Source organism: Aquila chrysaetos, chromosome 1 (assembly GCF_900496995.4).
Source record: "Aquila chrysaetos chrysaetos chromosome 1, bAquChr1.4, whole genome shotgun sequence".
NCBI classification, from domain to species: Eukaryota; Metazoa; Chordata; class Aves; order Accipitriformes; family Accipitridae; genus Aquila; species Aquila chrysaetos.
In genome coordinates this window covers 8,805,125-8,831,898 of record NC_044004.1, presented here as the reverse complement: position 1 = coordinate 8,831,898, position 26,774 = coordinate 8,805,125, and the positions used below count along the sequence as shown (strand labels likewise).

Genomic DNA, 26,774 nt, shown 5'->3' with positions numbered 1-26,774 from the left:
TCTGCAGACAGGAGCACCAGAGAAAGGGCTTAAGCAGATATTTGTGTTTGCAACCCGGCTCAGCAAATACTGTTTCAATTATCAGATTCCAAAATAGAATTTGGAAACAAAATATAAGCAGTGGCGGTCTGAAACTCGCTGCTGACTTTGCCTTTCAGAAATTAGCTGTAATTTTTTCCACTGCTTATAGGAGCCTCTTCTTTACTAAATAAAGTGGTGCATATAAATCAAACAAACTTCAGACTCTTAAGCAATCTCTTATATCTCTTCTTCCATGCTGCCACAGCAGCACATCAGCTTTTTCCCTAAACAGTTGTTTTTATTTTGGTTGAAAATGCACAACTGTTTTGGGTGGCCTCAGAAGTAGCCCGGGGAAAGTCTAGAAAAAATATCAGCTTCGGTTCTGGAAATGAAAATAAAACAATTGCTCCTCTCATTTTTGGTCTTAGGCTCTCCAGCCCAGTCTCAGTGCCTTCAATTTCAAGGCCTGATCCTGCCAATATGACTTTCAGCCCATTAAAATCAACAGGGCTGCCAGATCTGATAGGTTATTAGGAACTGAACCCAGAGGTGGGATCAGAGAGAAGCCCCTGTGTCCATGTCTTGACGACAAACAACACCGGTTTTGACCTGATCTCATCTCTAAGGCTTACGTGCTGGCAAATTTGTCTGTCCTGACTAGTGGGGAAACATGCCCGCCTGCTGTTGCTGCCTTGTTTAAAATTAAACCGGGCATGTTTCAATGCAGAACATACAATTTAGCCTTTAACAAAGCTTGGGCACAGTGTTGCTACCCCCCCTGCTCCGTAACTGGAATGCATTTAGTGCTCTTCTGCAAAGAAAAAGGGGTTTCCTTTGATCACAAATTAGCCCAGGCTTTGAGGAACTGATGCAGGTGATGGCTTGGTTTTGTCAAGCTGTTTAAAAAATGGGTTGAAAGTATGGCATTCAATTTATCCATCTGGACTGGGGGAGGTTCCCATTTAGATGTGAGGGGGTAATTCCATGTGCTGAGCACCTCTCTGTCCCCCTCGCTCCGATGGAGACCGGGATACTCCCCCATATATAAACTGCCCCATAGCAGCTCCTATGCTCCACAAAATCTCCTGAAAGCAGGAGGGAAGGGCAGGCTGATAAAAAAGCCTTATCTCCCTGCAGGCACCACAGCACTGGGCAGGAGAGAGCCTTTTCTAAAGCAGCTGTGGGCAGGGAAGGGCTGTTAACAGCACCCTGCTCCAGCAGCACGGCCAGGATGCTGGGTCAAAGCGACAGCACTGTGTGGAATGAGTCCCTAAAGCCAACGGAGTGGCCCCAAGATGACAGTGAGATCATTTTATCAGATCTTTATTTAAAAAAAAATAAGCAAACACACGTTAAAAAAAAAATATATCCCTGCAAAGCTGGGCCTGACACAGCTCCACGGAGCCCCATACTGGCGCACAAAAGATGCATCCCAAAATGGAAATGCTCCGTGCCCCAGCGCTGATGCCGGCATTAATACAATTCAAAGCATTCCTGATTAACCAGAAGTAGTAAATAGACGTGTGCTGGTCCTATTCAGCAAAAAAATAAAACCAAACAAAACTTGTGCTTTCAAACGCCTGCCTGTGCTCCCCTTCGAGGAATGCGGAGCCTTTGCCGTCCACAGAAGAGAAGGTATTTGGCAATTCTAATTACCTAGCCACCCCGGTGCCGCTTCAACTTAATTTTAAAACACTATTTATACGGACTATTTATATGTTCTTTGCCACAGCAAAATGGGAGCTTGTGCTTGTGACACAAGGCACTGTTCGCAGCGGCTCTGCAAACTTCCAAAAGGTAGCACTTTATCCCACGGGGACCACACACGGAGCACGGAGACTATACTGGATGGCATGTGACACAGCCAGCTATTCAGAGCTTGGTACTGGGCTGTGAAACCAGGGGGAAATTCAAATATGCATAATTCAAACACATTTGGACAGACAGTGAGAAAATAAAAAGTTTTATCAACTCGCAAGAAGCGCGTGTTGCCAATCCTGAAGAACTGTCTCCAACCATTTCTTCCAACCAATCTGTTATTTCAATCTGTGTAATTATTTCCAGGGTCTCTGGCTTTTATTATCATGTATCTGGCTGAGTTACAGTTTTGTAGATGCTGTCTGGTAAGTGGTTTTTTTTTAAAACTTCATACAAGGAGAAGTAGGATGTGTGCAGCAGGATGGGCACGGGGAATGTCCATGCACAGGACAACCTCAGCTTGAAACTGCAGGGACAAAATCTACTTTCAGCTATAACTGCAGAGCCAGAAAAACTCCATTTGGCCCTATATATTCTAATAAACATCAACACAGGACGCCTTTATTATTAAAAGAAAAAAAAAAGATATTTTAAAAGTCCAATATGCTTTTCACTCTCTATTCTCTACTTTTTATATTTTCATAGGTTGAGGGGAAACCAGACCTGTTGGCTTTGTTCTGGCTGTAATCTGGAAGTTCCCTTTCAAGAAAGCATTTTACCAAAGTAAAGTTTTACTTAGTGAGTTTTTGCTCAATCAAAAAAAGGCTTTCCTGAGCATGGATAATAGCAATGTTCACAAATGTTAGTGGCTGGAACAAGACTATCTTCGCTCTCAGGTGCTGGTAGTTCAGCATTATTTAGTATGTGCATGCTCCAGTATGTTTACTTGGGAAAGGAAAGAATGTGTTTTAGTTGGGAGCCTTTTATTTTAATAGGCCCCAAAAATACTGCTATTTAAGCTGTAAAAAAAGGTTGTTTTTACAATTTAGGTCAAATGCAATCTGACAGCTTTTCTTTTATTATGCTGCATTTCTCACAGTTGCCTCAGCTCTTACAATTACTTTGCTTATTCGTGCCACTACAGTAGTTGTGTTATCTCTGGCAAACAGAAGAGTCCAGAACATCGACTTTTAGGACATTTTTGCTGTACCCCCTCCAAAAACCAGAGTATTCCACTGCGCAGGCTTAAAAGAAAGAACAATCCCAACAGCTGTCCTTGGCTTATTCTTGTGATTTTTTTCTTATAGACACAAAACAATTACAGAAAATGAGACCTCGAGCTCCCAAAAATCTGATTTAAATAATGATTACCCTTCCAGGAACTGTGGCATTGAACATATTCTGTGGGGAGTTTCTGGTTCACATTGAACTGCTAGTCTAGGGCTTATTTATAAACATGTAACTGAAGTTAATGGCTTCCATTGATGGCAAACACCTTTACTCAGTGCTGATCTCTCTTTCCGTGTCTATGGCAGTGGGTTGCTTTGAGGAGCATCCCCACAATATAGCTGCCATCTCTGTGACACTGAGACCAAGGCAGAGGAAGGACTGCCCCAAGGGTAAGGAGAAGGAGCGTGTACCAACCTTCAACACCGTGACATAGGGCGTCCCATCGGGCCCATATTTACTGCCGTTGACTTCCACGTGTTTTAGCCACTGGATGTGAGGCTGGGCATCGCTGTAGACCTTGCAGTGAAACTCCACATTGCTCCCTACCACCACAGTCTGGTTGGCAGGGAGCCCTGCTTGCAGGATTGGTCGGTGGGGCGACCTTTCTGAAAAACAGAAGAGAGGGAAATCCTAATTTACTTGTCCTTCTTCCAGCAAGGATTCTCCTCTGAACTCTTCATCTCCTGGCTTTTCAGCAGAAAGGGTGCAGACTGGGATTGTCCCCGCTACGTGTCCTGGCCACCGTTCTACCCAGTGCTTCTCAAGCCAAACAGGCAAGAACCACCTGGGAATGGAGGAGGCATCTCAGCCCTGCCATTCCTTCTCTGGCCCCTCTGCAGACCAGCTGAGTAATTTATTGATCACAGATATGAGGCTGAATTGTTGGCCAAAAGGAAGCTTGTTGTTGGTTTTAGAAGACACATGATCCAGCACTTTGGGAAAGAAACCAAGCTTCTGCTTCCCCTATCCCATCACATGCCTGTTCAGCATCACCACAGATCAGCTGTTGAGGGAAAACAGTGAAATCTCACCTAATACATCAAGCTGGTACGTGTGCCTAATGTTGCCGTATTTGTTCTCCACAACACAGGTGTAATTTCCTCGATCTGATGGCACAACACTCTCCATCACCAAGCTCCACTGCTGGTGTCGCAACTAGAAGAAGAAATCAAACCATCAAGCTCTTGGTCAAGTACCATCATCACCAGACTATTCAAATCAGCAAACAATCAGTGAGCTTCTACACACTTGGCCAGCATAATGGACCCCAGAGCAGGCCTGAACATCACAAGGACCCATTTCAAGGGTCATTAAAGGCTTAATGTGAAAAGGAATTAAGACCAATGCAGGAACAGTGCGACACAATTTAACACACTGAGATTGCAATGGGGACTTGGATGCTTCCACAATAATAACAATAACGAAACCAGCTGACAGGTGAATGTGGCACCTCTCATTAGAATAACGACTTCAGAAGGCATCAGCTAAGATAACTCCAATCCGCTGGTCCCCTCTGCCAGACCACTCTGGTCCAGAGACTCTGTCAGCTCAAAATATTGTACTCTCATCTGCAGACCTTTACCAACTGCTACATATAACCCCTAAGATGACTATAAACAATAAAAATTGTACTTCTCACCCCATCTATAACATACATTAAAGATGTGTGCTATGGAGGCAACAGGTCATGGCATCTGTCTGAACAGAAATGGGTGTCTACAACAGAGTTAGTCCCCTAAATTCCCTGTAAAAAACAGGAGAGAAAACATGCCTAACCTCAAGTCTGGCCCCTCTCTTTTGGCACCAAGTTTTATACTAGTTGGTTTTCTGGATGTGGCTCATGTCCAGAGTTGTTGGCTGTTCAGTAGCAGAAGGCAAAGCACAACCCGTGTCTCCACCCTGACCTGTTGCCCCGTGATCCCAGCTAAAACGTTTGTTTCTAATGAGTATAAAGGAAATAATGGATATGGAAAGCAAATCTTGAATTAATACGGAAAGCAACTGACGGTAATAAAGATGACTTCAAAATGCATAGTGTATGAAAGCTCTCCAAATCTCTGGGTATTAATTTGATGCCTTCTGCCGCTCAGAGCAGAACATTTAACTTTATTAAACATTTTGAACGTGACTCCAAGGACACAGAAGCAAGAGATTACAATAACGCTGCACTACAGAATGTCAAGGGCTGATGGAAAAAACAAGGGCGTAATTGCTCCTGGAGGTTTCTTGCTGCAGCAGGTGAACTCAAATATGAAGTCATTTAACCTCTTTTGCTACACATAAATTGCATCCACATGCTTTCCTTTAAAGGGCCAAGTTACAATTAAAGCCAGAATTTTGCAAAGAGAAGGTTTAAAGTCATAGGACTAGACAGCTTAGTTACAAGATAAGCAAGTAAAAGTCAAAGCTTTGTAGATCTCTGCATCCCTGAGAACAGCACTGCTGAGCACCCCACTTTTCAGAGACCACTGAAATTCCTTTCATTTCGGGTTATAGGTAATAGCAGGCTGTGGCTAAAGAGTCTGTACAGAAATCTTGGTCATTGCAGATGTCTGGTCAGGTCTGACTGCACCCTCTGCCCACCCAGGACAGCACAGATGGAGCTCGAGGCAGAACCGATATCACACCTTTTGTAAAGCAACATCCTACCTGGTGCATCTCTGTAAGATCGCGGCAACTACACTGTAAGAGGAGCTCTGAGAACAGAGAGCCTGGACCCTGAGTTCGCAGCTGAACATACCAGACCGTCAAGGAAGTTTCAATGCAAATTTGTGGCTGCTCAGTGGCTCGTTTCCGTACTGGCTTGTCTCCTAGTTGTGTCTAAATACTTCTTTTAATCCACTTTTCAGCATTGCAAAGCATTTGCGTCTGGAAGGCCTCGGAGCTACTCCAAGGAAATGGGGGTCCAGATACATGGACTCCCTAGTCTGACCTGTATTATAAAATCAGGTCCAAATTAGGTGTTTTACTTAGGATGCACTTTCAAAGACACTTTTATGACACTTTCAAAGAACTTCTCTTCATCATGTTTGTGTCGGGGACTTTGGACTCTGAACAGAGAGGATAACCTGGGGGGCACAAATTCATGGGGCAGAACGTTTCGAAACTCTTCTAGAAGAAACAAGATTATTTTTTTTTAGGTTGAGACTGGCATCTAGATACAATAAAAAGGGACATTCTCAAGTTAGGATAGTCGCTGCACTCCATAAAACACTAGAAACACGAAGTGACTTAGTGCAGGCATTAATCAAGTGGGTGAGATCCTGGAAAGCCCTCTTGTTTATTTGGTGTTGTCATTCTTGGCTCTTTGTGAAACAAACATTTGCAGACACACTTGGAACCTCAGTCCGTGTTTGCCAGACTGGTATGCAAGTCAGTGCAATGGTCTGGGGAAGGGATAATCCTCTATCTCCCCTCCCCTCAATCTTCCCTTCTAGGGTCATTTAACACACACAGGCTTACGATATTAGAGATTCCAACAAGGATTTAACCATTAATGCTCTTTGGGAAATTTCATATGATAAGTCATATGAATTTCTTTTCTTTACCAGTTAAGGATGAACTGTAACAAAACTAGGTTAGCCTGCACTTCCTGTTTTCAACACTTGCCCTTCTCTCGTGCAGGCTTTACATCGGGCAATCACACGGGATCTAAACACCATTTACAAACGGCAGAAGTGGAAGAGTGGTCAGCTTTCATCTGCTGACCACAGAGCTTTCACTATCAACATCTAAACTCTTCCACACACTGAAAACAAATGAGAACATTCCCAGCTCAGGATTTCTGGGTTAAGACCAGATCTCGAGGTGAAGTAAGCCAACCAAACTCTGCCAGATCTGGATCTTGCCCATTCTTTTCAAGCTGCTTAATCCTGTTATGAAGTTAAGTTGTAACAGGGAATTTAAATCTTAAATACATGAGATACTGAGCAGGTTTGCACTCTCTTTTTCTGGTTCAAATCTCAGCTGATATCTATCAGTATATTTATACTGGATGAGATTTACATTAGACTACTTACATCTAACCGCAGCCCAAGAGCAAAAGCAAGCAAATAAGGGAAGGAAAATTACGGAGAGAGAAAGATGTCTTTATATCAAGAAAGGGACAAAGAACTACACCTAGACAGATAGAGAGCTTAAACCAATCTTGCTGTAATTGGCCTGACATTGCCTTCAATAGCTCTTTTAAGCATCGGCTTGTTGCTGAAGGTGCCCCTAGAGAAACAAAGCACAGTGATGCCAAAGACTCACTACCGTGTTGCAGAGGATGAAACGTGTCAATTTAAACTCAAGGATAGATTAAAACCACTGGGAAGTGGGTAGGGGAATTGCCTTCAGCTTCAGATTTTATTCTGCAAGCATAATTTAGTGCAGCTGATGTCACATAGTTTTGTAAAAAGCCGTTCGAACGGCGCACGCAAGCCTGAAAACACTTCATGATGATCCTTACAGCCTGCAATTAGTAAAAGATGCTTGTGCTTTGTGAATGTTATCTGCCAAAAGGCTGTTTACCCACAGGAGTTGCTTCCCCACTTCTTTTCCCTCCTTAATTTTTCAGAAGATCCAAATCTAAGCGTGTCCTCAGCCTTGTCCAGGCTGGAGCATGGACAGGACTGAGGAGGGAGCTTCAAAGGCTTCACTGAAGCAATCACAAAAGGCTCTTTCAGGAACAGGTCTGAGCTAACAGGAAAGAAACAGCCCAAAACTGCAGGAAGAGAAGACTTTTTTGAATCATTTTCTGGTTTCTGGAGCCCAGCACGCTTTGCATGCCTAGCCCCCTTTCAAGATGCTACAGATGTGGTAGGCACCAGCACAGAGCTATTCAGAGTACTGATGAAGGTGCCTTCCTAAAAATCACCTTCTCTCCTTAGCAGTAGCCCAGGGATATGCCAGGGCTGGCAGAGTGCAGGCGAAAATTGTTGCTCAGGAGTCCTTCCTGCTACACTGATTTTGTTATAATTGGCTGCTGCCAGTTTTATTCTCCCCAAATAAAACCACAAAAGGAGTCTGACTGTGACCTTAAGGGGACAAAGTAATAACAACAAAATCAGAGCAGCTGATTTTCCTGTTAAAATCCTGCCATAATTCGTCATATACAGTAGCACAGAAACTTCTAGCTAATTAAATCATTTGAGTGCAGTGGGGTTTTGTGTCCCTTAGCTCTATCTGCAAACACAAACCAGAGCATTTTCCAGAACACCTTATGGTAGAAAGGAAGGAGGGAGAAGAAAGCAGCCAAGGAGCAGATGCTATTACTCTGGCTACAAGGGAATCCAACGCTTGACCAAGGGTCAGTGATTTATACCACAAGAATGTTAATGACCACCAGCATGACGATCCAGCTCTTTGGTGAGGTCCTTGCTACACCTTCAAAGGATGCCGAGTCGGTTTTCCTTGAAAGCTGCGAGTAGCTATGGCTCGGTCTAACACATCTCAATGCACTGGGCTGATCTCCAGAAATTAGGACAGACGTTTCTGCTCCTGCTTTCTCATCACTGTCCGCAACGTAACCATAAACCCAGCCTCATTTTTACCTACTCCCTGAAAGACCACTGTAGACAAAGCCAGAGGGAATTAGCCCTCGATCCCAAAGGACAGCAGCCCTTTTTAACACTTTGGTGTTGAGCAACTGCTACGGCTGCAAGAAACACCCCCATTCCCACGCAGTCGGGACTGTGCTCTTACATGCACCAATGTCAATCACTGTGAAATACAATTGTCTACAGTCAGTAGAAAACTGATAAAAACAGAGATCCAAACCAAGGCCTTACCTTGATGCCCCCAATCCTATGCTCTCCCTTGAACTCCTTGCCGTTTTTCAGCCAGTAGATGGAAGGAGTTGGGTTTCCACCCGCCGGACATCGGAAGCGAACGGTGTTGGCGGCAGGAACAGCCAGCAGCTTCTTCTCCATCTTATCTGGCCGGGTCCAGAAGGGGACACCTGAGAAAGGAAAGGCCAAGTTGAACAGGCCCATTTCTGCCGCGGAGGATATCAGCTGGTGAGCAGATGCATTTGAAGAGGTTTTGGCATGTGCGGAGTGACAGTTAAATTGCTACCTGCTGCAGTTAAGATAAATGACACAGAAACGCTTTCCAGCTAAATGACTCTCATAGACGTAGACAGGGTGTTTGCATTTTAGGTTTGTGATGAAAGGTTCACGACCAGGTTCTTGTCTGGGTAATGCCAGTATAAATCTAGAGTAGCTGCTTTTAAATCAACAGGGAGAGTTATCCCAGATCAGGATGAGAATCTGGCCTCAGCCTGTAAAACGATACAGATGTATCTTTGGGACAATAGTAGGCAAGAAGCACGAACAGAAGAAAGATGTTGGAACTGTAAAAAAATGTTGATGGGCCAGCAAGGGAGCAGAGAAAAAGTGTTAGCTGAGTGCACTGGAAAATTTTGCTTCTCAGCGAGCACAAATGTAGTGTAGCCTCCTTAAGGGAAGGAAAGAAAAAAAAAAGCCAGTGCCAAACTGGTTTATCATGTTTATGTTCTTTAAGTACAAGTGATTTTAGTTTTAAAGATTCATGTTACCTTTGAACAGGGATAAGTTTTAAAACACCAGTGTTAGCATGAGATACTTTTTATAATCTGCCTCAAGTACAGCGATGTTTCTTGGCTGTGTTACAAACATTACATATTAACTCCAAATTAAGGCAGCAGCACCAGCAAACTCATTATACTGGGAAGAAAGAAAGAGAAAGTTTTTAAAAAAAGCTTCCCAAGCTTTCATTTCTGCTTAAGGAAACACCGCAGAGCTGCATGTGGGGTGTTCCCCCCACCACGCTGGGGGCCACATCCAGCCCCCCAGGTCCGTGCTCCACACTGAGGCCAAAGGGAGATGGGGGCAGACAGCGTTTGGGCTGCAAAATAGCCAAGAAGGGGCCAAGGAGTGTAACCAGCACCTTCTCCGGATGGGAAGGAAGCAGCCAGAAACACAGAGTACCCAAACCCACCGGTCGCAGGGACCTGTATGCTTCTGGCCAACCCAAACTGAAGGTGCTGGTCCTTCAAGAACTGCCTTGGACAACATGATGGCTGGCAAAGCTGTTGGGAAAGCATTGCTGCTGGCCTCTCCTGCAGCGGTGATGATGCTCAGAAACACCACCCGGCATCACAGCCCCACCTCAGTGCTACTCTGAAGCCTCTGCATCCCCTTCCCCATGTTGAAAAGGGCGTATAAAGTTTCCGCTCTTGTTGCATCCCTCTGAGATGCACCCGAGCTGCTCCCTTTCTCCAGTGCTCCCCGATATACTTAGCCCTGATGTGTTTGGCTCCACGAGACCCATCCCGTTGCAATTCCAGGGAAGTCAGTGATGACACCACCTCGGTCTAAGTCCCCAGTGTCCCCCACGCAGGCTCCCTGCTGCATTTCAGCTCCAATGATTTTGCAGGCAGGGTCACATAGCCCAGCCAAGGCAATCCATGCACCCACCAAGTTTTAGCACCGGCTAACACTCTCCATGTGGTCCCCTCTCCCCATGGCTCCTTGCGAAGCCCACCTGGCCATGAGGAACTGGATGGCAGGAGCTACATCCAGGAGGCCCTCCATTTGCTGGAGATGGCCCTGCTGGGCGCATTGCTGTCATGTCTCATCTGCTTTCACACCTCTGCAGCCGGGCGGCTGGATGTAGGTGCCTCAGTAATGCCATACCAGGGAGGGAAATCCAGTACTGAGGGCTTGCATCTGCCCTCAGACTGCCTTGCACAACGCACTGTGATGCCTATCAGAGTCAGCTCCACGTATCAGAGGGATCTGGTGCTCACCCTTGCCATGCACGCCTCATTTTTTAAACAACGAAACTGCTTAAGGCCCTTTTCTTGCCAGGATGGCACCGGAGCAGGAGTACAGCTGGCACAAACAAAAGCAAAAGGAGGAATCCCTGCAATTCCCGTGCTCCTGCAAAATCCCAGCTACAAACTTAGCTGTAAACACACGGCACATCTAGGAGAGGCCTAAAATGCTACATGATAACATGGGCTAAAGCGGGACATCATGTAGCCATCTACCTTCCAACATGCGAGCTCAGAAAAATGGTAGAACTGCACAAAAAAGGGAAATATTCCAAAAACTGTTAGAAAAGTGCATGCAACCCCTAAAGGCAGTGTAGGCCTTGATGGTAAAGGAAGATGCTGCTATCACATGCATTGGGAAGGGCAGAAACCAAGCAAAGGCCGGGCAAAAGCCCAGGCAGGAGCAGGGGGGGTGAGTCTGGAGGGGGACAGTTGGGGTGGTGTTGGGACGGCTGAAGAGGAGGGAGCTGCACAAACCATGTTGGGAGACACCTGGTCCTTGGTTTCCAAAGCACAGGCTATTTTCTGGCCGAACGCTTCCTTTTGGCAACGCACCCTGATTTCCCGGAGACTTTACAGAAGGTTAACGGGGCTATGGGGGAAAGTTCAGGGAAAGGCCGACCACAGATGGAGAAGTCCCCCTTCACCACCACTAAGAAGGGCAGCTGAATAACCCCGCTGTTTGTTGTTTGATTAACATATCTGCCTACAACAAATCCCATTTTGTGGCATCGGTGACACTCACCCGGGCACAGGGGTCTAATTAGATCGCATGGCTGCCCCCCCAGGACTGGGCTCCTCCTTGTGCTGTGATTTTGGGGGGGGGGTTCGCCTTTCCACACTGGCTGGGCCTCCTGCAGGGAGACGTTTCACCACATTTTCTCACTCAAAAGATGAGTTTGAATCTCACAGGCTGCAAATTTTGCCACTGAAGCCAAAGGGATTTTGCCATCGGACATCAGAGAGGAGCAAGACGGGGCCCAGGAAAGTTTCAAGCTGGGGATATTCTCCATATCGAGCAAAGGCAGGATCCGCTCCTCCCTCCTGCAATTAGACACGGCTTCTCCCCCGAGTGCCTGCCTTCCATTTGGGTGCTCTTCCATGCGATTCGGGGCTTGCCAGGGCTGGGCATCGCTGGATTAATGTGCCAAGATTCAAACAAACAGGGCATCGCTCTCAAGTCAAACTGGAACTGGAAGAAAGTGTCTACGCATTGAAAACGGTGCCTTTGTTCTCACTCGCAGGAGCAGCGAACAAAACCTCACTGCTTTCGGTTTGCCATGCCCCCAGAGTCCTTTCATTACCGCTTTTTAAGGGGGTGAAAATGTTGCTAACTCTTCTTTTCAAGCAAAGCTTGCAAAGATCCAGAGAGTTTCAGGAACGAGAAAGGAAGAAGGATGAAAGACAGGAAAAAATTCTAGACCCACTTTCTCTAATTACGAGCAATGGTTTTGCATGTGCAGGTGTGAAAAAAAAAAAAAAGGACCTGCAAACATTATCACCAGCCCTTTCCCATCATCAAACGCTAGGCCCGACGGTCCGTTTTGTTTGTCAAAGACACCGGCCACCCATCGGACTGGAATGACCAATTAAAAAAACCCGAGAGCGATACTTGGAATAATTAATACGGCCAAGCGCTCATTTAGCAATTAGGAGCTGCCACAAAATTCTGCGGCAGACAGAATCAACCCTAATTGTGTAATTTCCCCAGCTGACGCCTCCGAGTACACAGCCAGATTTAATTGGAGATTATAGGGGCTCTTTGAAGGTGCTGGGGCTACGCAGCAGGGTCTCCAAACAAACAGATACAGAGGGGTAGGGAGCACTGGGGCAGAAGAGCAGTGTGTGAAAAGGGAGTTTTGTTTTTGTTTCAGGGCCAGGAAAAACAGCTGTAGAGAACAGAGGTATTGGAAAGCCTCTTTTTGCAAAGGCGGATCACGGTTTGTGACAAGGCTGCAACAAACGGGCTGATGATTTGAAGCTGCTGAAGTTCCTCTTTCTTCTTTTCCACTGCCCATCCCTAAGGCATGCCCTGTTTCTGTATGCCCTTCAGAGAGGATGCTTAAAGGAGGGTGAGCAGAGGAGAGCTCTCCACATGGAGGGCCTGTCTCCGAGCTCTCCAAGAGTTTTTGCACCAAATATTCATTTATTTTAGGACAGATTTCCTCTCGTTCTCTTGCTTTGGTTATTTCCAGCTCCCATCATTCAGCAATTTTGAGTCAAACCCCCCAAATTAACAAGATTGGCTTCAAACTCATGATGCTATTCGAATCAGCTCTCCAAGCTCTTCTCTATAAATATGAGGATAAGAAACTCTCTTGAACACCTCAATTATGCCAGAAAATTTCCTTTATCATCGCAAGGGGCCAAGAGACAAGGGTCTTATTCAGTGATGTGCAATATGGGACCACACAGTGAGCCAGTCCTGGATGGATTACCTCCCCCTAAATATGAATAACTATTGGTTATATTTTTCTTTTGCATGAAAGTGTGTTTATTGCCTTCACTCCTCTAACTACTGACCATGGCTATGTCTGATGGCCAAGCAGGGGCTCATACACCTCATCAGTAGGGTATCTTTTTGTCACAAGAGATGGAGGACACAGGTCTTTGGGCTGTCCATAGGACATGGCAATGGCTACACCCACGTATCCCCCTGTCCGGGATGGTCCTGTAGTCCCTGTCCCCAGTGGGATGTCCCAGCGATGGTGTTGCCGGGGTTAACAACATGGCTCCCCCAGACTCAAGAGACTATCTGTGAAGGTTAAGCGGAGGGTCTGACATCAAACAAAGCAACATGAAGCACACCCACGTCACGACACGCCATGAAGTTTCACCGTGCTGGCACGTTAAGCTAATCAACCGTTTTTAAAGCAGAAGAGAATCCAACTTTTTATAACGAGACCTTTAAGGAAAGCTAGTCATTACCTTCTGGTCTAAAAAAAGAGACAGCCTTGAAGTCAAGAAGACCCAGAATACAGGCTATAAATACATGTGGTGAAACGTGTGTTTTCCTTTTCAGTGAAGAACAACATGTCTTTCTGTACCATAAACCAGCTGATGTTTTGTGATACCTGTTGCTAAGAGATGGAGTTTACTACAAACCACATGAAAAAAAAAAAACACAGAACGATTAATTGTGCTCATCAGAAGCTGCTCTGCAGCAGGAACAAATCCTGACCAAACCTGACACTCCCTATGCCTCTACCAGGCTTCAGCAGGCATCAGGAGCTCTGAGCACCTCTGCAAAGGTGCCTGCTACCTCACAGGATCTGGCCCTTAATTAGAAGCTATCAGAAAACCACTAACTGCTGCCGATGGGTCGCCTGGCACCGTAACTCACCATTACTGTCCGCATACTGCATGACACAGCAGCACGAATTTATTACAGTGGGAGACCTGCTTTAAAGAGTCCTGCATGTCCAACGCTACGGACAGGAGAAATTTTCCAGTCATGTTGAACTTCTGCCAATGTACATAGCTGATTGGGAGTTCAAATGCAAGACATTTATTTATTAAAAACACATACACACAGGCAGCTTGCTTTGCAGAAATATAAAGAGCATAATAAAACACAACACTAACGCCTCTGAAGCATGTAATGATCCTGATTAATGCTATTGCACTTAAAGAAACAAGCACTGGGATTGAAAGAGATTCAGAGTAAAAGCACCGAGAGGCTCCATCCTGGGGCTCCCTTCCCCATGTGAGTTAAAGGAAAAGCCAGTAAAGTCAAAGGGGTTGCTCCCACTTCTTACAGCATGAGTAAATTTGGCCCTTGGCTAGTGTAAATTTTGTGCTCTGACTCCAGTCAAGATGCTGGTAAGAACCAGGATCAAAACAGCTGAAAATAAAGCAGGCCAAGGTTTGCAATGGTGTAAAACTGGTGTAACGTCAGTGTAGTAAAAAAGCAATATGGTAAGTGGGTTTGTCTGGGTTTACATGCAAGGAGAATTTATAACTCTAGCTCATCAAATGAAATCCGCAGAATCGAGTCTCCAAAAAAAAAAAAAAAAAAAACCCGCCACTCCTGCTGTAGGTTATTATAGCAGTGATACCACTCTGGCAGCTATTTCTAAGTTTTTAGATAAATATCATCACGATACCATCCTAAGGTCACCGATTTCAACATGGAGAAAGAGCTGCTGTCCAACCAGGCGAACATCTGGATGAGCTGCTCCGCTTGGGAGCCACATCTCTTTTTGAAAGAAAAGACCTCTGTATCCCAGAAAACCAAATTACCTGTATCTTCTGACTCATCGTCGTCATCTTCATCGTCACCTGACGAAGGGGAATCTAGGAGGAGAAGGAGAAAGTAGTGAAGCAGAAAAAGGATGGTACGTGGGGACACCATGTTGGATGAGGCTGTTGGTGCCACGGTGGGCTCCAGCGAGGGAGGACATCCAAGTGATGGGTCATCCTTCCCTGCAGCTCCACCAGCCCGTCCCTCCCACTCTGCTGGCCAAGGGACAACTGGCCAGGAGCTTTCTGAACTGGGAGAGAGGTGTCATGAGTTTGCCAGTGCTTTGCCACCAGAGACTGGGATTCAATGCAAAATACTTCTCCCTGTGTGAAGTGCTCTTCTCCTCATAAATACAAAAGCAATTCCCGAAGGGGAAGTTTATTTTTGCAGAACAAGCTCTTCCCCACTTTTTTTTCCCTCTAGCATTCACTCTGAAGACTTTTTATTTCACCAAGTCTCAAAATGACAGGTCAGCATTTCTAATTCACTTTCCCTGCATTTTTCTTTTAACTCAATACACCCCTGCCACGTCTCCCCTCATTAATTCCTTGCTCAACCACTCACCCCAAAGCTTTTAGAACTTCCCCTTGCAATCAAACCTCTCTCTCGATTGACATTTTGATGGCTACTCCGTGAACCAGTTCCCTTTGGTTTTAGTCCTCCTACAGAGGCACCTCAAGGCTGTAACTGAATACAGGTTAACAGGTGGGAATTCTCCATCTGTATCTCTCCAAAACATCCTGAACTGTTTCTCTTAATGTGGTCTAATATCTCACCTTCTCCAAGCTGTCCACAATGAAGTCTCAGTCCCTCTTCCCCCCACCAAGCGACTACTGTAAATGTAAATCCCATTATAAAATAGCAGCTTAGTGTTTGATTTAGTTTACACGATTTAGTATAATTCAGTGTCTGGAAGATTTAGCATCACTGACTTCATATAATCTCCAGGAATTCCTTTTTTAAATAAAGGCAAAACGCTAACAACGCAGCAGCCTTTATATTCTGAGACAGTGGTAAAAAAACTTGGCCTTAAACACTAGAAAATAGGAAACTTTATGAATGTTCAACACATGGCCAGATATGTAAAGCACTACTTTAGACCAAGCCAGGTAGAACCTCCTTCATTTCAAGATGCACTCGAGTTTTCTGCTGTTCTCTGATCAGCTCAGTGGAGGTAAAAATTGGGGGGGGGGGGGGGGGGGGAAGAGAAAAAAAAGGGAAAAAAAAGAAAAAAGGTAGGGGAAAGGTAACAACAAATACTATTTCTCTGCAGAATCTGGATGGACTTTCCAGATATATTCATCACGTATAGGAGCAAGTAACACAGGAATCATGTCCCTGCTTTAGACTGCAGTGGCACATCGTGCTTTGCACCTTTTCTTTGGCAAAGTCTCAAGGAAGACTTGAAGCACGTATCTAACTGCAAATCCACAACTGAGGTCCTGCTGGCAGCAGAACTAGGGAAATGCCACGGGGCTTGCTGAAAGTGAAGTGGATGTTTAGGTGTTTTGGCTGAACCAGCAGGTTTATTCAAGTCCCGGCGAAGGCAGACACTGAGCCAAATCCCCACCAGCATCGACAGAGAAACCAGCACATTCTCAGCCTTGCACTCCCAGATTTGGTTACCCATATATTAACATGTGATTATAGTTTACTTCTGGTTTCCAATGAACCAATCGTGACCAGAGGAGCAGAATCAATTTTTAACCCAATTCAAAAACATTTCCACAAGACTGAGGGGAGAGTCTTTCACCTTGCTTGCGTCTCAGATGAGAGATGCAGCTTAGGTTTTAAGACCAAATATCCCATGTTCAGAGCTACTGTCCTATTCAGGTTACTAAAACATCACCTTTTGCAAAAGGTGACTAAAAATTTGTAAGCTATTTGTTAATCATTTACTAAAAGAGCAATCCTTTACAGAAGTTGACAAGTATCGGCATCAACAAGAACTGCTAGATGCTATTCTCAAAAGAGCTTTAATTATGAATGGAAAGGGGCTTAATTTTTTTAGTCACCTGCTTTGAGGAGCTTACTCTTGGGTATTTTGAAAGCTCTTTTCGCTGGTGCCAGCCTGCAGTCCGTACACATCACAGGGGTGCTGCTCGGCCACTAAATCCAAAGGCTGTTCTGTGTGTGAAATGGTTACAGAAATGGAGCTTCTGCCAACAGGGCTGGAGATCAGTTTGGGCATGCAGCCTCTATTTGTGATCCTCTTCAAGTGCTCAGGTTTTAAGAGAACGGTATGTTTCTTTTTGTAAACTAGCAAAAGACTCAAGCCCATGTCTGTCAAGGGAGGTATTTGAAAGAGATCAAACCCTGCTATTAATCAACCTGGTTTTCAACCCTGAAATGTGAGCACCAGCATCTCCTTGCTCTATCTTTAGCATCAAGCATCTCACTGTGCACACTGACAGAAAAAGACAGTCGCTGCAGAAAAGCCAATTTGTTGCAGACTCAAAACTCATGGCCCCACGTTGGAAAATCCTGATACGCTCCTAGAATCGGGAAGCATCTCTCAAAATGGGACTTACATGTATATTAGCTATTCTGAGTATACCTAGCCTAGTTTTGCTCACTTAAGAATACAGATCAGAGCAATTCCAGTTTGTTAGTACAGATTTAAACCAGTTTAATGCAGAAAACAACTCCAGCCCTGAACATTAGATATCCACATAAAGACCCGACCAGATACCCGAACTAATCGCTGGCGTTACCTTTAAGAAGTAGCAACACAAATCACCAACCTCCGATGACAATCGCATCTCCACAGTGCCACACTGAGCGATCAATACTAATTATGAAGAAAAATCTGAGCATACGAGAGGCACCACTATTGCCGCATAAAGCAGGGCTTCAAAGTTTAAAACAAGTGCTGCTGACAGCTAAAACGGAGACTCCCACATTACCATCACTTTGGTGGTAATGACAGTGGGCTAATAGAATCAAAGACTCATAATGCTGTCAGAAAGCAGGTTCAGGTTACTCGCTTGTTCTTAAGCTGTTATTAGCTATTATTAGTGAAGAGGAAAAACACAGGGGCTTAAACTTTTTAAAAGCAGAGGATTATCAGTCCTTCCACTATTAAAAACAATTTCTCACTTTACGAACTTTTGGGGCTGGCAGCTGTTTCATTTGAGCGTGTAACCAGCTGCCCTCTTCTGCCTCCCTGCTGCCCCTTGAACTCAAAAGCATTTTAATGTCACTTAAAAAAAAAAAAGAGAGAGTAACGTTTCTAACAACCTGCAGTTCCTTGGATAGTTCCAATAATCATACCTAGTTAAAGAAAGCCTTTCAAGGGCCAAATACTTCTTTAACCATTTAATTGATATGACCTTGAAGCATTCACAGCAATCTCCAGTAATGTTCAATGAAAAGCAGATGTTGGTGAAGGCTTGCTGAAATGAGCTTTTATTCTTACGATGGTTTGATTCTCTCACTTACACAAAATCCTATTTCTGGCACGAGAAAGCCCTTTATCGAGTGGATGTGATTTACAGTCACAAACATCTCTGTGTTTGGTTTTCAGACAGAGCCCCTTACTTTTTGAGGGAACTCAACTTTTGGAGGCAAGGACCTACTGTTTGGGGATGCTTAAAAAAGCTCCAACAGCACAAGGGCAAAGGAAAGGTTTCAAAACCTTAGATCCATAAGGTGTTAGTTCTTCTGAAAATTCAGGCTTTTAATCTGTGTGATTGGGAGGCTTTCTATCTGCTCACAGGGATAAGTAACCATCTACCAATGCAGCAGCCTGAAATCATGGAGATGATCTTAGTGTTAGCAGTTAGCTATCTGGGAACAACAGATTTTTCTGGCACTGTCTGTTTAGTGATCCAGGCTTGGACAGCTTGTAGCTGTTCCGTCCTACTGTCCTAATCATGGAAAATATGGCCAAGCAAATGATAGCATGTGCTTTGCTCACACAGCACTTGTTTGCAATATATGAATCCCAGTAAGTACCTTTGATGAAGCACGTATTTGAGACATACACAGTTTACAGATAAGCTGTTTCCGAAACAAACTAGTAATTTGTGATAACCGGGATGGAGGGAAGAGATTTATCAGCTACAATAGGGAAAGTTTTCAGGAACCTCCAGCTTTTACATGCAATTTTGCCACTGATTTGCCACATAAAGTGGAAAAAGTGAACTGAGCCACAGTTCCCTCACTCACAAAAGACTTCAAAGGTACATGTAGCATTGCATCTCTTTGAGCGTTAAGGGAGATTGGGCGTTTAATATAACTAGCACCATTTCTAAGTCTCCCTCAGTATTAATATCAAGCTTTAACATTTGGTGTGGACATGCAAGCATTCTTTGATTGGTTTGTTTTGTCAGTCTAATCACTGCCAGGAGTTACCAAGGAGGTAGAGACCTACCAAGTACGGACAAACACCGCAAAGCACCAGCTGTGCTGAACATGTGAAGGGGCAAAAACTTAAAAAAAAAAAAAACCCATAACACAGAGACAGCTGTGTTTCTGCACGTACCTGTAACTCTGACTGTAAAGTTTCCCAGGACCTCGTTGGAATGCCTTGGCCTGCAACTGTACAGCCCCGAGTCATCATATGACACATTGATTATCTTCAACAATTTTTGTCCAATATGAGTTCTGTTCGTAGGTGCAATCCCGATACCATCTTTAAACCAGAAAACAGACACAGAAGAGCCTTGGGTGTTACAGGAAAGTTCAATGGTATCTCCACTTCCAAACACCAACTCTTCCAGAAAGGCGGTCTCGCTCCTCAAGTATTCTGCAAAGGGAGAAAGAAATGGAAATGAGTAAACAAGAGCAGGTGTTGGAGAACGAAAGAGCATTTAAAAAAGAAACGCATCTTATATTTGCCCTACTGATGCTTCCATGTGCCCAGAACTCCTCCTTGCTAGAGGTAAGCCTTGCCTGCCCCAGGCAGGCAGTAATGCAGAAAGACAGCTGTGCACTCTACAGTCAGGTCTCTGGCTGATCTACAAGGATGGCTTCAACCCTGTAGTGACCAAAACACAGCCACCCCACCAGATGCATCCTAACAAACAGCAGAGACCTCTGTGTAAGGTCATCGCAACACCCAATGTCGTGTAGGGGGGTGATCTGGCAGAAATAAGTGTGTGCTGAAAACTTCATAGTTCAGTCTCTGGATCTCAGTTTCTTTATTCCTGTGAGTCTGTCCACAACCCCTGCGAGACCCAGCAAGGGGGGGATACACGGAGCAGAAATGGGGACAAACCCAAGTTCTCCAGTGGCTCTGTGTGGCCAAAGGCAACCTCTGCAGGCTGAAGGAAACAGGTGGGAAGACACAGGCTGGAATACCTAAAATAAATGAACCCAGCACTAGGTCCCTGCTGGAGTTACTCTCTGTGCAACAAAGAAGTGCAGAACCAAAGACTGAGCATGAAAGCTGAAATCCCAATTTCTTCAGTCTACCTACTAGCTGCAGCAGTTTGTTCCATGAGTGATGGCAGTGAACCCTGCCACAGGCTGGAGAATTTTGTTTTACCATGGGATAATGACACAAGGAAAGGCTCAAGCTCAGAAGTCTCCCCATGGAGAAACGTGGAGCATGTTTAAAGTGTGGTTCCTGGGTCTGATGGACCTCAGGCTAGTAACATATAAACTCACTCTTGACACTGAATGGTTTATCCATCTTTTACACCAGTTTAATAAAGAAGAATTGGCCCTCTACAGCCGCCCTCAACCCAGCTAGATCAACAGCAAGACTACTATTCTGCCCACCTTGTCTACGCTAACCAATGTTTTCCCTTGGCTTTGCCCATCTTCTGGCTTACACCGGCTCTGAGACTGTACACTCCACCAGGCAAAAGAGTCTTCTTGGGTTTGTACAGTATGTATCATGGGGGATCCTATTCCACAATGAAGACACTTCAGAGCTATGATTACATAATTAGCAAGTAAAGAGTAATTCAAAACAGATTAGTCTGAACCTAATCCTATGATGCAAACCCAGGTGGCTTGAGCTGATTTCCGATAGTAATCAGATATGGACAGAGATCCTAATTTTGCATCTTAAGCATATTCATAGATTACAATTTGACTGTGAAACCAGTGCAATTACAGCAGCTCTGAATACCTGAGGATGTGGCATTGGCTTCAAGCTACTCTTTTGCCATTGAGCGAAAGAGTTGGAGCAGGTTATAAGAGAAAGATGTATTGCTTTTCTTGTCATGCAAGTTTTTATTCTTGTGGAAACGTAAAAAATAAGAATATAAAAATGTTTCAGTCAATAGCCTTGCAGGGTAGAAATAAAGAATCCTGGGGGCCTGAAAATGTGGTATTTCATGGGAGGTATCGTCTTGCAGGAGGCAAAGCCCACACTCATTCGGGTTACAAAGAATCTTTCCTCTGATACCCTGGCAGAAATTCCAACTCAAATAGTTTAGGTTTTGGCCAGAATTTTGTGGTATTCATACAGTCAAAGGTTTAGGGTGGTTTTTTTTTTTTTTCTTTTGATGAAAAGACTTTCCCTGAAAGCATGTACTTTTAGTAAGAAGAAAAAGAAGACAGAACTCCAGCATCTCCTTCCTATCAGACCAGCACCTGTTGTGACGTTGAGTGTTCACCCATGGTCTCTTCCCAACTGGGATATATACTTGGGGAAAATACAGTTCAGAAATATTCTGGTTTAACTGTTCTTTTCAGGTTTTTTTCTTCCTTCTTTTAGACTGTAAGGATTTTTTCAATGGTACCAACTCTGGCTTCCAATTAAAAAGCCCTCTATACAGCTTTGCACTTGCAGGACTGGATACTGATCTTTGTTTGTTGACTCTGATGGAAGCTCTTGCTAATTTAATCTACTGGAAAACAAACTCCATGCAGCTGCACAATCCCACCATACAAAATACACAGTTTTACCCAAGCTGTTTGCCAAATGATCAAGACTTGTATATTTTGGCTTTTGTATCATAAACCTACCAAACAGGAACAAGCCCAGACTAAGCACGAGCCAAACTGTACTGTTCAGCCATTTAAAAAGAAATCACTCTTTTTGAAATCCATAATGAACCTGGGTTAATGACAAAGCGACAAACTATTTTTCTAAAACACAATTAGGAGGGAATGCTGAAATGAAAGAAGAAATTCACTTTAGACTCAGAGCAGAACAATTGGGGTCTGAAGCTTCTTCTGCAGAAAGAAGCAGCATCGCTTGTTTCTGACAACTTTGTTTTGGCATCTCTGCCCTCAACCTCCCCAGCCGGTCTCCAGCAGATACTGTGATGCCTCTTAAATGCAAAGTTCAGTCCTAGTGACTTTATTCCTATTGACTGGAAGTACTATCTGGAAAGATGGAGTGGTGAATTAAAAGGAGCATGTTACTAATGGTTTCAATCTCACTTCTTTAAACAGATTTTCAAATTTCAGTTCCTATGCTTATGGCTTAAAAAATAAACAGGACCCAAATTGGAGACCTCCACAAAGTACGTAAACGTGCACTTAAGTGCTTAAGCACTTTGCCCAACTGTGACCTTGGAGAATGAACTTTTACTCTTATAATTCCTTGTATACCTTTCAAATACGATGATAAATCCAAAAGAGGAGACAGTCTCATGTCCATGCTGAGAACAGCTGGAGTTTAAAGCGAGGAACCAGAGCTCATGTCTCCCACTGGGTGTCCAGAGCCCAGCACCTCCTTCCTGCCTTCCAGCTGCAAGTGCCTGGTGTTTCCAACACCTCAATAAGAGATACCAAGACATGAATGAGGCGTGAAGTTGCCCCCTCTGAGGCCAAGCATCCAGCCATCACACTGACTTGCAGAAGTCTACATCTCCAACCACGTGGCCTGAACGAAGTGGCAGGAGCTGTGAGTGCAGCCTGTGCTTGGGAGGGGTTTAACACAGACGGGCTGAGCCCTCCTGGGGACCTGGGCGAGGGTTTGGCCACCTTCTTCAGCCTGCATCTCCCATTGCTAAATCATAAGGAAACAGTAGAGGGGAGCAGGTGCTGACCTCTCCTGACACGTTTGCTCCTTCCATCTGGTTCCACACCTTTGACTGAGGCAGGCAGAAAACTTCCCACTGCAAAGCAGTGCTGCAGGGAGGCAGGTTTTCGGATTTACTGGGGCTGAACACACATCTCCTGGATCTCAGTCCTGGGTCCCAAGAAAACCATCCTCGCTGCTGGCAAATGGCTATCCCCATGCATCCTTTAAAACTTTCTTAAAGCGTTTCTATTGCAAGTCAGGTTGCAAAGGTCCCCCCTGCTCCCAAAGGAAATTCCCATTTGGGATCTAACTGACATTAACAGCATCTTTTTAAAATCCACAGTAGACACAGGTATAAATTACTGGGGAGTTAACTTGTGTAGGGGTTACGGGAGCCCACTCTGTCACTTGCCAGCAGAGCAGGGATTAATGCGTTTGCAGCTTTAATGGGTTCTTAGCGAGGAGGAGGCAATCTAGGTTGTGGGCTCCCAAGATATGACTAAAATTCAACCATTTATTAGTTTAGCCAAAGCAGTAATGAGTCAAGAATCACCAAGAGATGCTTCTGATGGAGATCAGCGCTTGCAGCAGCATCATCACTGCTGTTAGTAGCAAACATGCTACAGAGAAGGAGGCAATTTTTAAGCTGTTCAGAGGAGCAAAAAGGCAGCAACTTGCCGGGAAGCACCTTCCACAATGAGGAGCAGCTGGCCCAGCAATGCTAAAATGCTTTTGTATGCATTCACTTATAAGGATAAGACACTTCATCTCTGTAGCTGCTTGGCTCATCTCAGCGATAATTCACTTTCTGTGTGGTTCACAGCTCCAAGTGCTTAAGCGTGTCAGTATTTCCATCAGATGTCTGCTCCTCTTTGACATCAATACTTGTTTCTGGCTGAGCCTGGAAATGTTTTATTTTGGTTTTAATGCAGGCAGCTCTCGAGAACTGCAGAAGGATATGCAGTTATTTATTTTTCAGGCACGAAAGGACGAGGAGGTGGAGGTTGGTGGGTTATTCCTGGGCTGCTTGTGGCCCCCAAAAAACTTCAAGCGAACCTAGAGCCTACCTGGTGCCCTCCTTGGTGTCAGGGACTATTTCCAGGTGCTGTGGCAGAAAGTATGAGGGCTGTTCCCGGGCAGCAAAGGCCCACAGTGCCCGCGGGAGGCTCGCTGGGGTGGGAGAAGACACGGGGCCCCGCACTACCTTGCAGGGTGCTGGGTCCTGGCTCCAAGGCACTCCATCCAGTTATTTCTCTTCACCTGTGTTTTTCCTCCTGGAATAGCTTCCCACACTTCTGCTTTTCGAAACACCAAAGTGTCTGGGAGCCTCCCGAGGGACTGCTTACATGGGGTGCACGCCTCCCCCATCATCATCATCATCCTCCTCCTTCAGCGAGCATCCCACACTTGGGGCACATCCACCACACAACTGAAACCCCACTGGGACACCACAGAGGGCTCGAGGCTCACGACCTTCAGTACCATCAGCAAGATATTCCTCACCCTACCTTGAACCCTGGCAAGCCCAGAGAGGCTTTTTGGGATTGCTTCACAGCCCGGTGGTGGAATGGACTAAAAGAGGCTCATTTCTAAGTGGATCATATTTTCCCCTTTTCAAGCTGGACAAGCTGTATTTGGCAAGTTAACAAGCAGCAAGATAGCAGGACTCCACGCATTTCTCTCTTCAGGTTAATTTGAAAACGTTTCCTGTTCTATGTATTTCATTGCACCAAATCCACCGTGACAGGATATATTATAGGATCACAGAGCAACAACCACGCCAGAGCTTTCTCCTATTGAGTTTGGTATCCCGTTCCCAGGGGGATCATGGTCACGGCCCCCGAGTTGGTGGCTAACCGCTGGAAGGATACGGAAACTGCCAGCGTTGGTGGGATGAACAAGGCTGTGATGGCAAAGAACACGTAGAGTATCTCAGGCTCAGACCAGCGCCCTGTCCTCTATGCCCGCTTAGCCCTGGGTTACTCTAAGTAAGTGTACCACCGGTGTTAATAGGGGCCCATAGTATTATTCACCCCCCACAACAGTGTTTTTCCCAATACCTGTGTGGCTGCTCGTGGGACAGAGCTACTTCCCTACTTCACCTCAGGACTTCTGCACCGGGAAGAGCAAACCCTGTGGCTCAGAAAGGAAATAAAACACTTTTCTTGCTGAACGCTGTTCATTTGGGACCTGCCTTAATTTAAAAAGCAGGCACGAGGGGTGACAAGCGGCCGCAGTGCCACCTCCCCGCGAGCACCCTGCCATCTCCCTGTTCCCCCCGTCTCCCCAGAGAGGCAGACGGGCCCCCAGGGAATATGGAAAACCACCAAACCAGCCCCAGGCCCTGCACCGAGCAGCAGCCCCTATGAGAGGTGGACACGATAAGATCGTGGGATCAGCTGTTTACCCGAGTACCTGCCTTCTCAGAGCAGATAAGATCGAGGGAGTGGCCCCCGCAGCAAAGAGAGCTCACCTAAAGTCACCACATACCCTCACTGCACTGCGGGGAGCCACGGGGTATTTTTATATATGTATTTTTGGCGGTGCTTTATGCAAGGCAAAGCTTCCACTCCTTTCTGCAGCAGCCATGAAGGTGCCAGTGGTGGAGCATCGCTGCCTGGCTATGGCCCTGCCACCCCAAAGGGCATACCACCAGCCTGGCACGGCAAAATAAAGTTTCTAAAATAAGTACATAATATTATATATAGTACTTTATGTATAAGATATTCTATATAATATTATATAAAGTAAAAAGTATTATATAAAATATATACCCTGCCTTCCCTCTTTCCCCCCTTTCTTCCCCCTCCAAGGTCAAGACCCCTCTCGGAGCACATTTCCCAGTGGCAGGCTGCAGCCATACTGGGAGGAAGGGGCTCGCTCTGGCAATCACAGCAGCACGGGATGCTTTGCCAAAGCAACATCATTTCCCAAAGCGGTGTTCAGCTGGGTTATCTCTCCTGCTCAGTGGGGCTCACACCTCAGCAAAAATACAAAGATCTGGTTGCTTCTGTAAAAGCCTAAACCGCGATTGAGAAATGTGCCTTTAGGAAAGCACGTCTCAAAAGGGTTTGCCTCTTGTCATTTGAAGGTGCCACTTTATCTTTCACCTATTGCATGTGTTTGCTTGGGGGGGCAGTTCTCCTGGAAAAGCTTAAAATAGCTTTCCTAATAATAATGCAAAGTAAACTGTTTATACTGTATTACCACCGCAGTGGCCTATGCAATTGTTACCAGACAATGTTTCTTCCAAAGATGTTAACAAGTGTGCTGCACTGTATTACCACCCAGTGGGGTTTTTTTTACATCTGTGTTAGGAGGAAAGCAAACTTTTTTCCTAGAGAATTAGCAGAACAATAACCAGGTTTAGTTCTGTCATATGCAGCTTTCTTCATAAACAAGAGATTATGGAAAGAAAAAAAAAAATCTCTAGTGTTTAGCTTGGCTATCCCCGACAGCGACTTTGGAAGAGCTTCTAGAATGGAAAAGCAGATGTTGCAAATCTGCCTTATCTACGGAGCAACTGTTGACTCTGTTGTGCAAATCCTAATTTACATCTGCATGAAAGGTTTCAGAGATTAAATGGCATTCAAGGAGGAATATTAGCTTTTCTCCCTCCCTCCAGCCCTCCTTTGAATGGATTTACTACTCGCAATTAGCTTTCTGTTCCACCGGCCAAGTAGAAAACAGGATTCATCAGGACTCTACAGTATCCTCCTTTTAATGGACTGTTTTCTCAGATCACCCAATTCAGATGCTGAGAGTTAGAAGAAGAAATAAATCATCACAAAGCTAAAATAGTTACAAAAACACTCTGGCCGGGAGGATTTCCCTGTGGCACTTGGAAAGCCCTG

The 26,774-nt window shown here is 45.1% G+C and overlaps 1 protein-coding gene across 6 annotated transcripts in view; it reads right to left on the bottom strand.

The window, feature by feature from the left end:
- FGFR3 (fibroblast growth factor receptor 3) overlaps positions 1-26,774 on the bottom strand; it is a 58,469-nt gene that overhangs the window by 16,230 nt on the left and 15,465 nt on the right. For all 6 annotated transcript variants that reach the window (XM_030019388.2, XM_030019393.2, XM_030019395.2 and 3 more), the window contains exons 3-7: positions 19,477-19,740; positions 14,990-15,043; positions 8,721-8,890; positions 3,981-4,104; positions 3,364-3,554 (exon numbers count right to left, since the gene is read on the bottom strand). In XM_030019388.2, the coding sequence (XP_029875248.1) occupies positions 3,364-3,554; positions 3,981-4,104; positions 8,721-8,890; positions 14,990-15,043; positions 19,477-19,740 (803 nt within the window). The remainder of the gene's footprint in view (positions 1-3,363; positions 3,555-3,980; positions 4,105-8,720; positions 8,891-14,989; positions 15,044-19,476; positions 19,741-26,774) is intronic.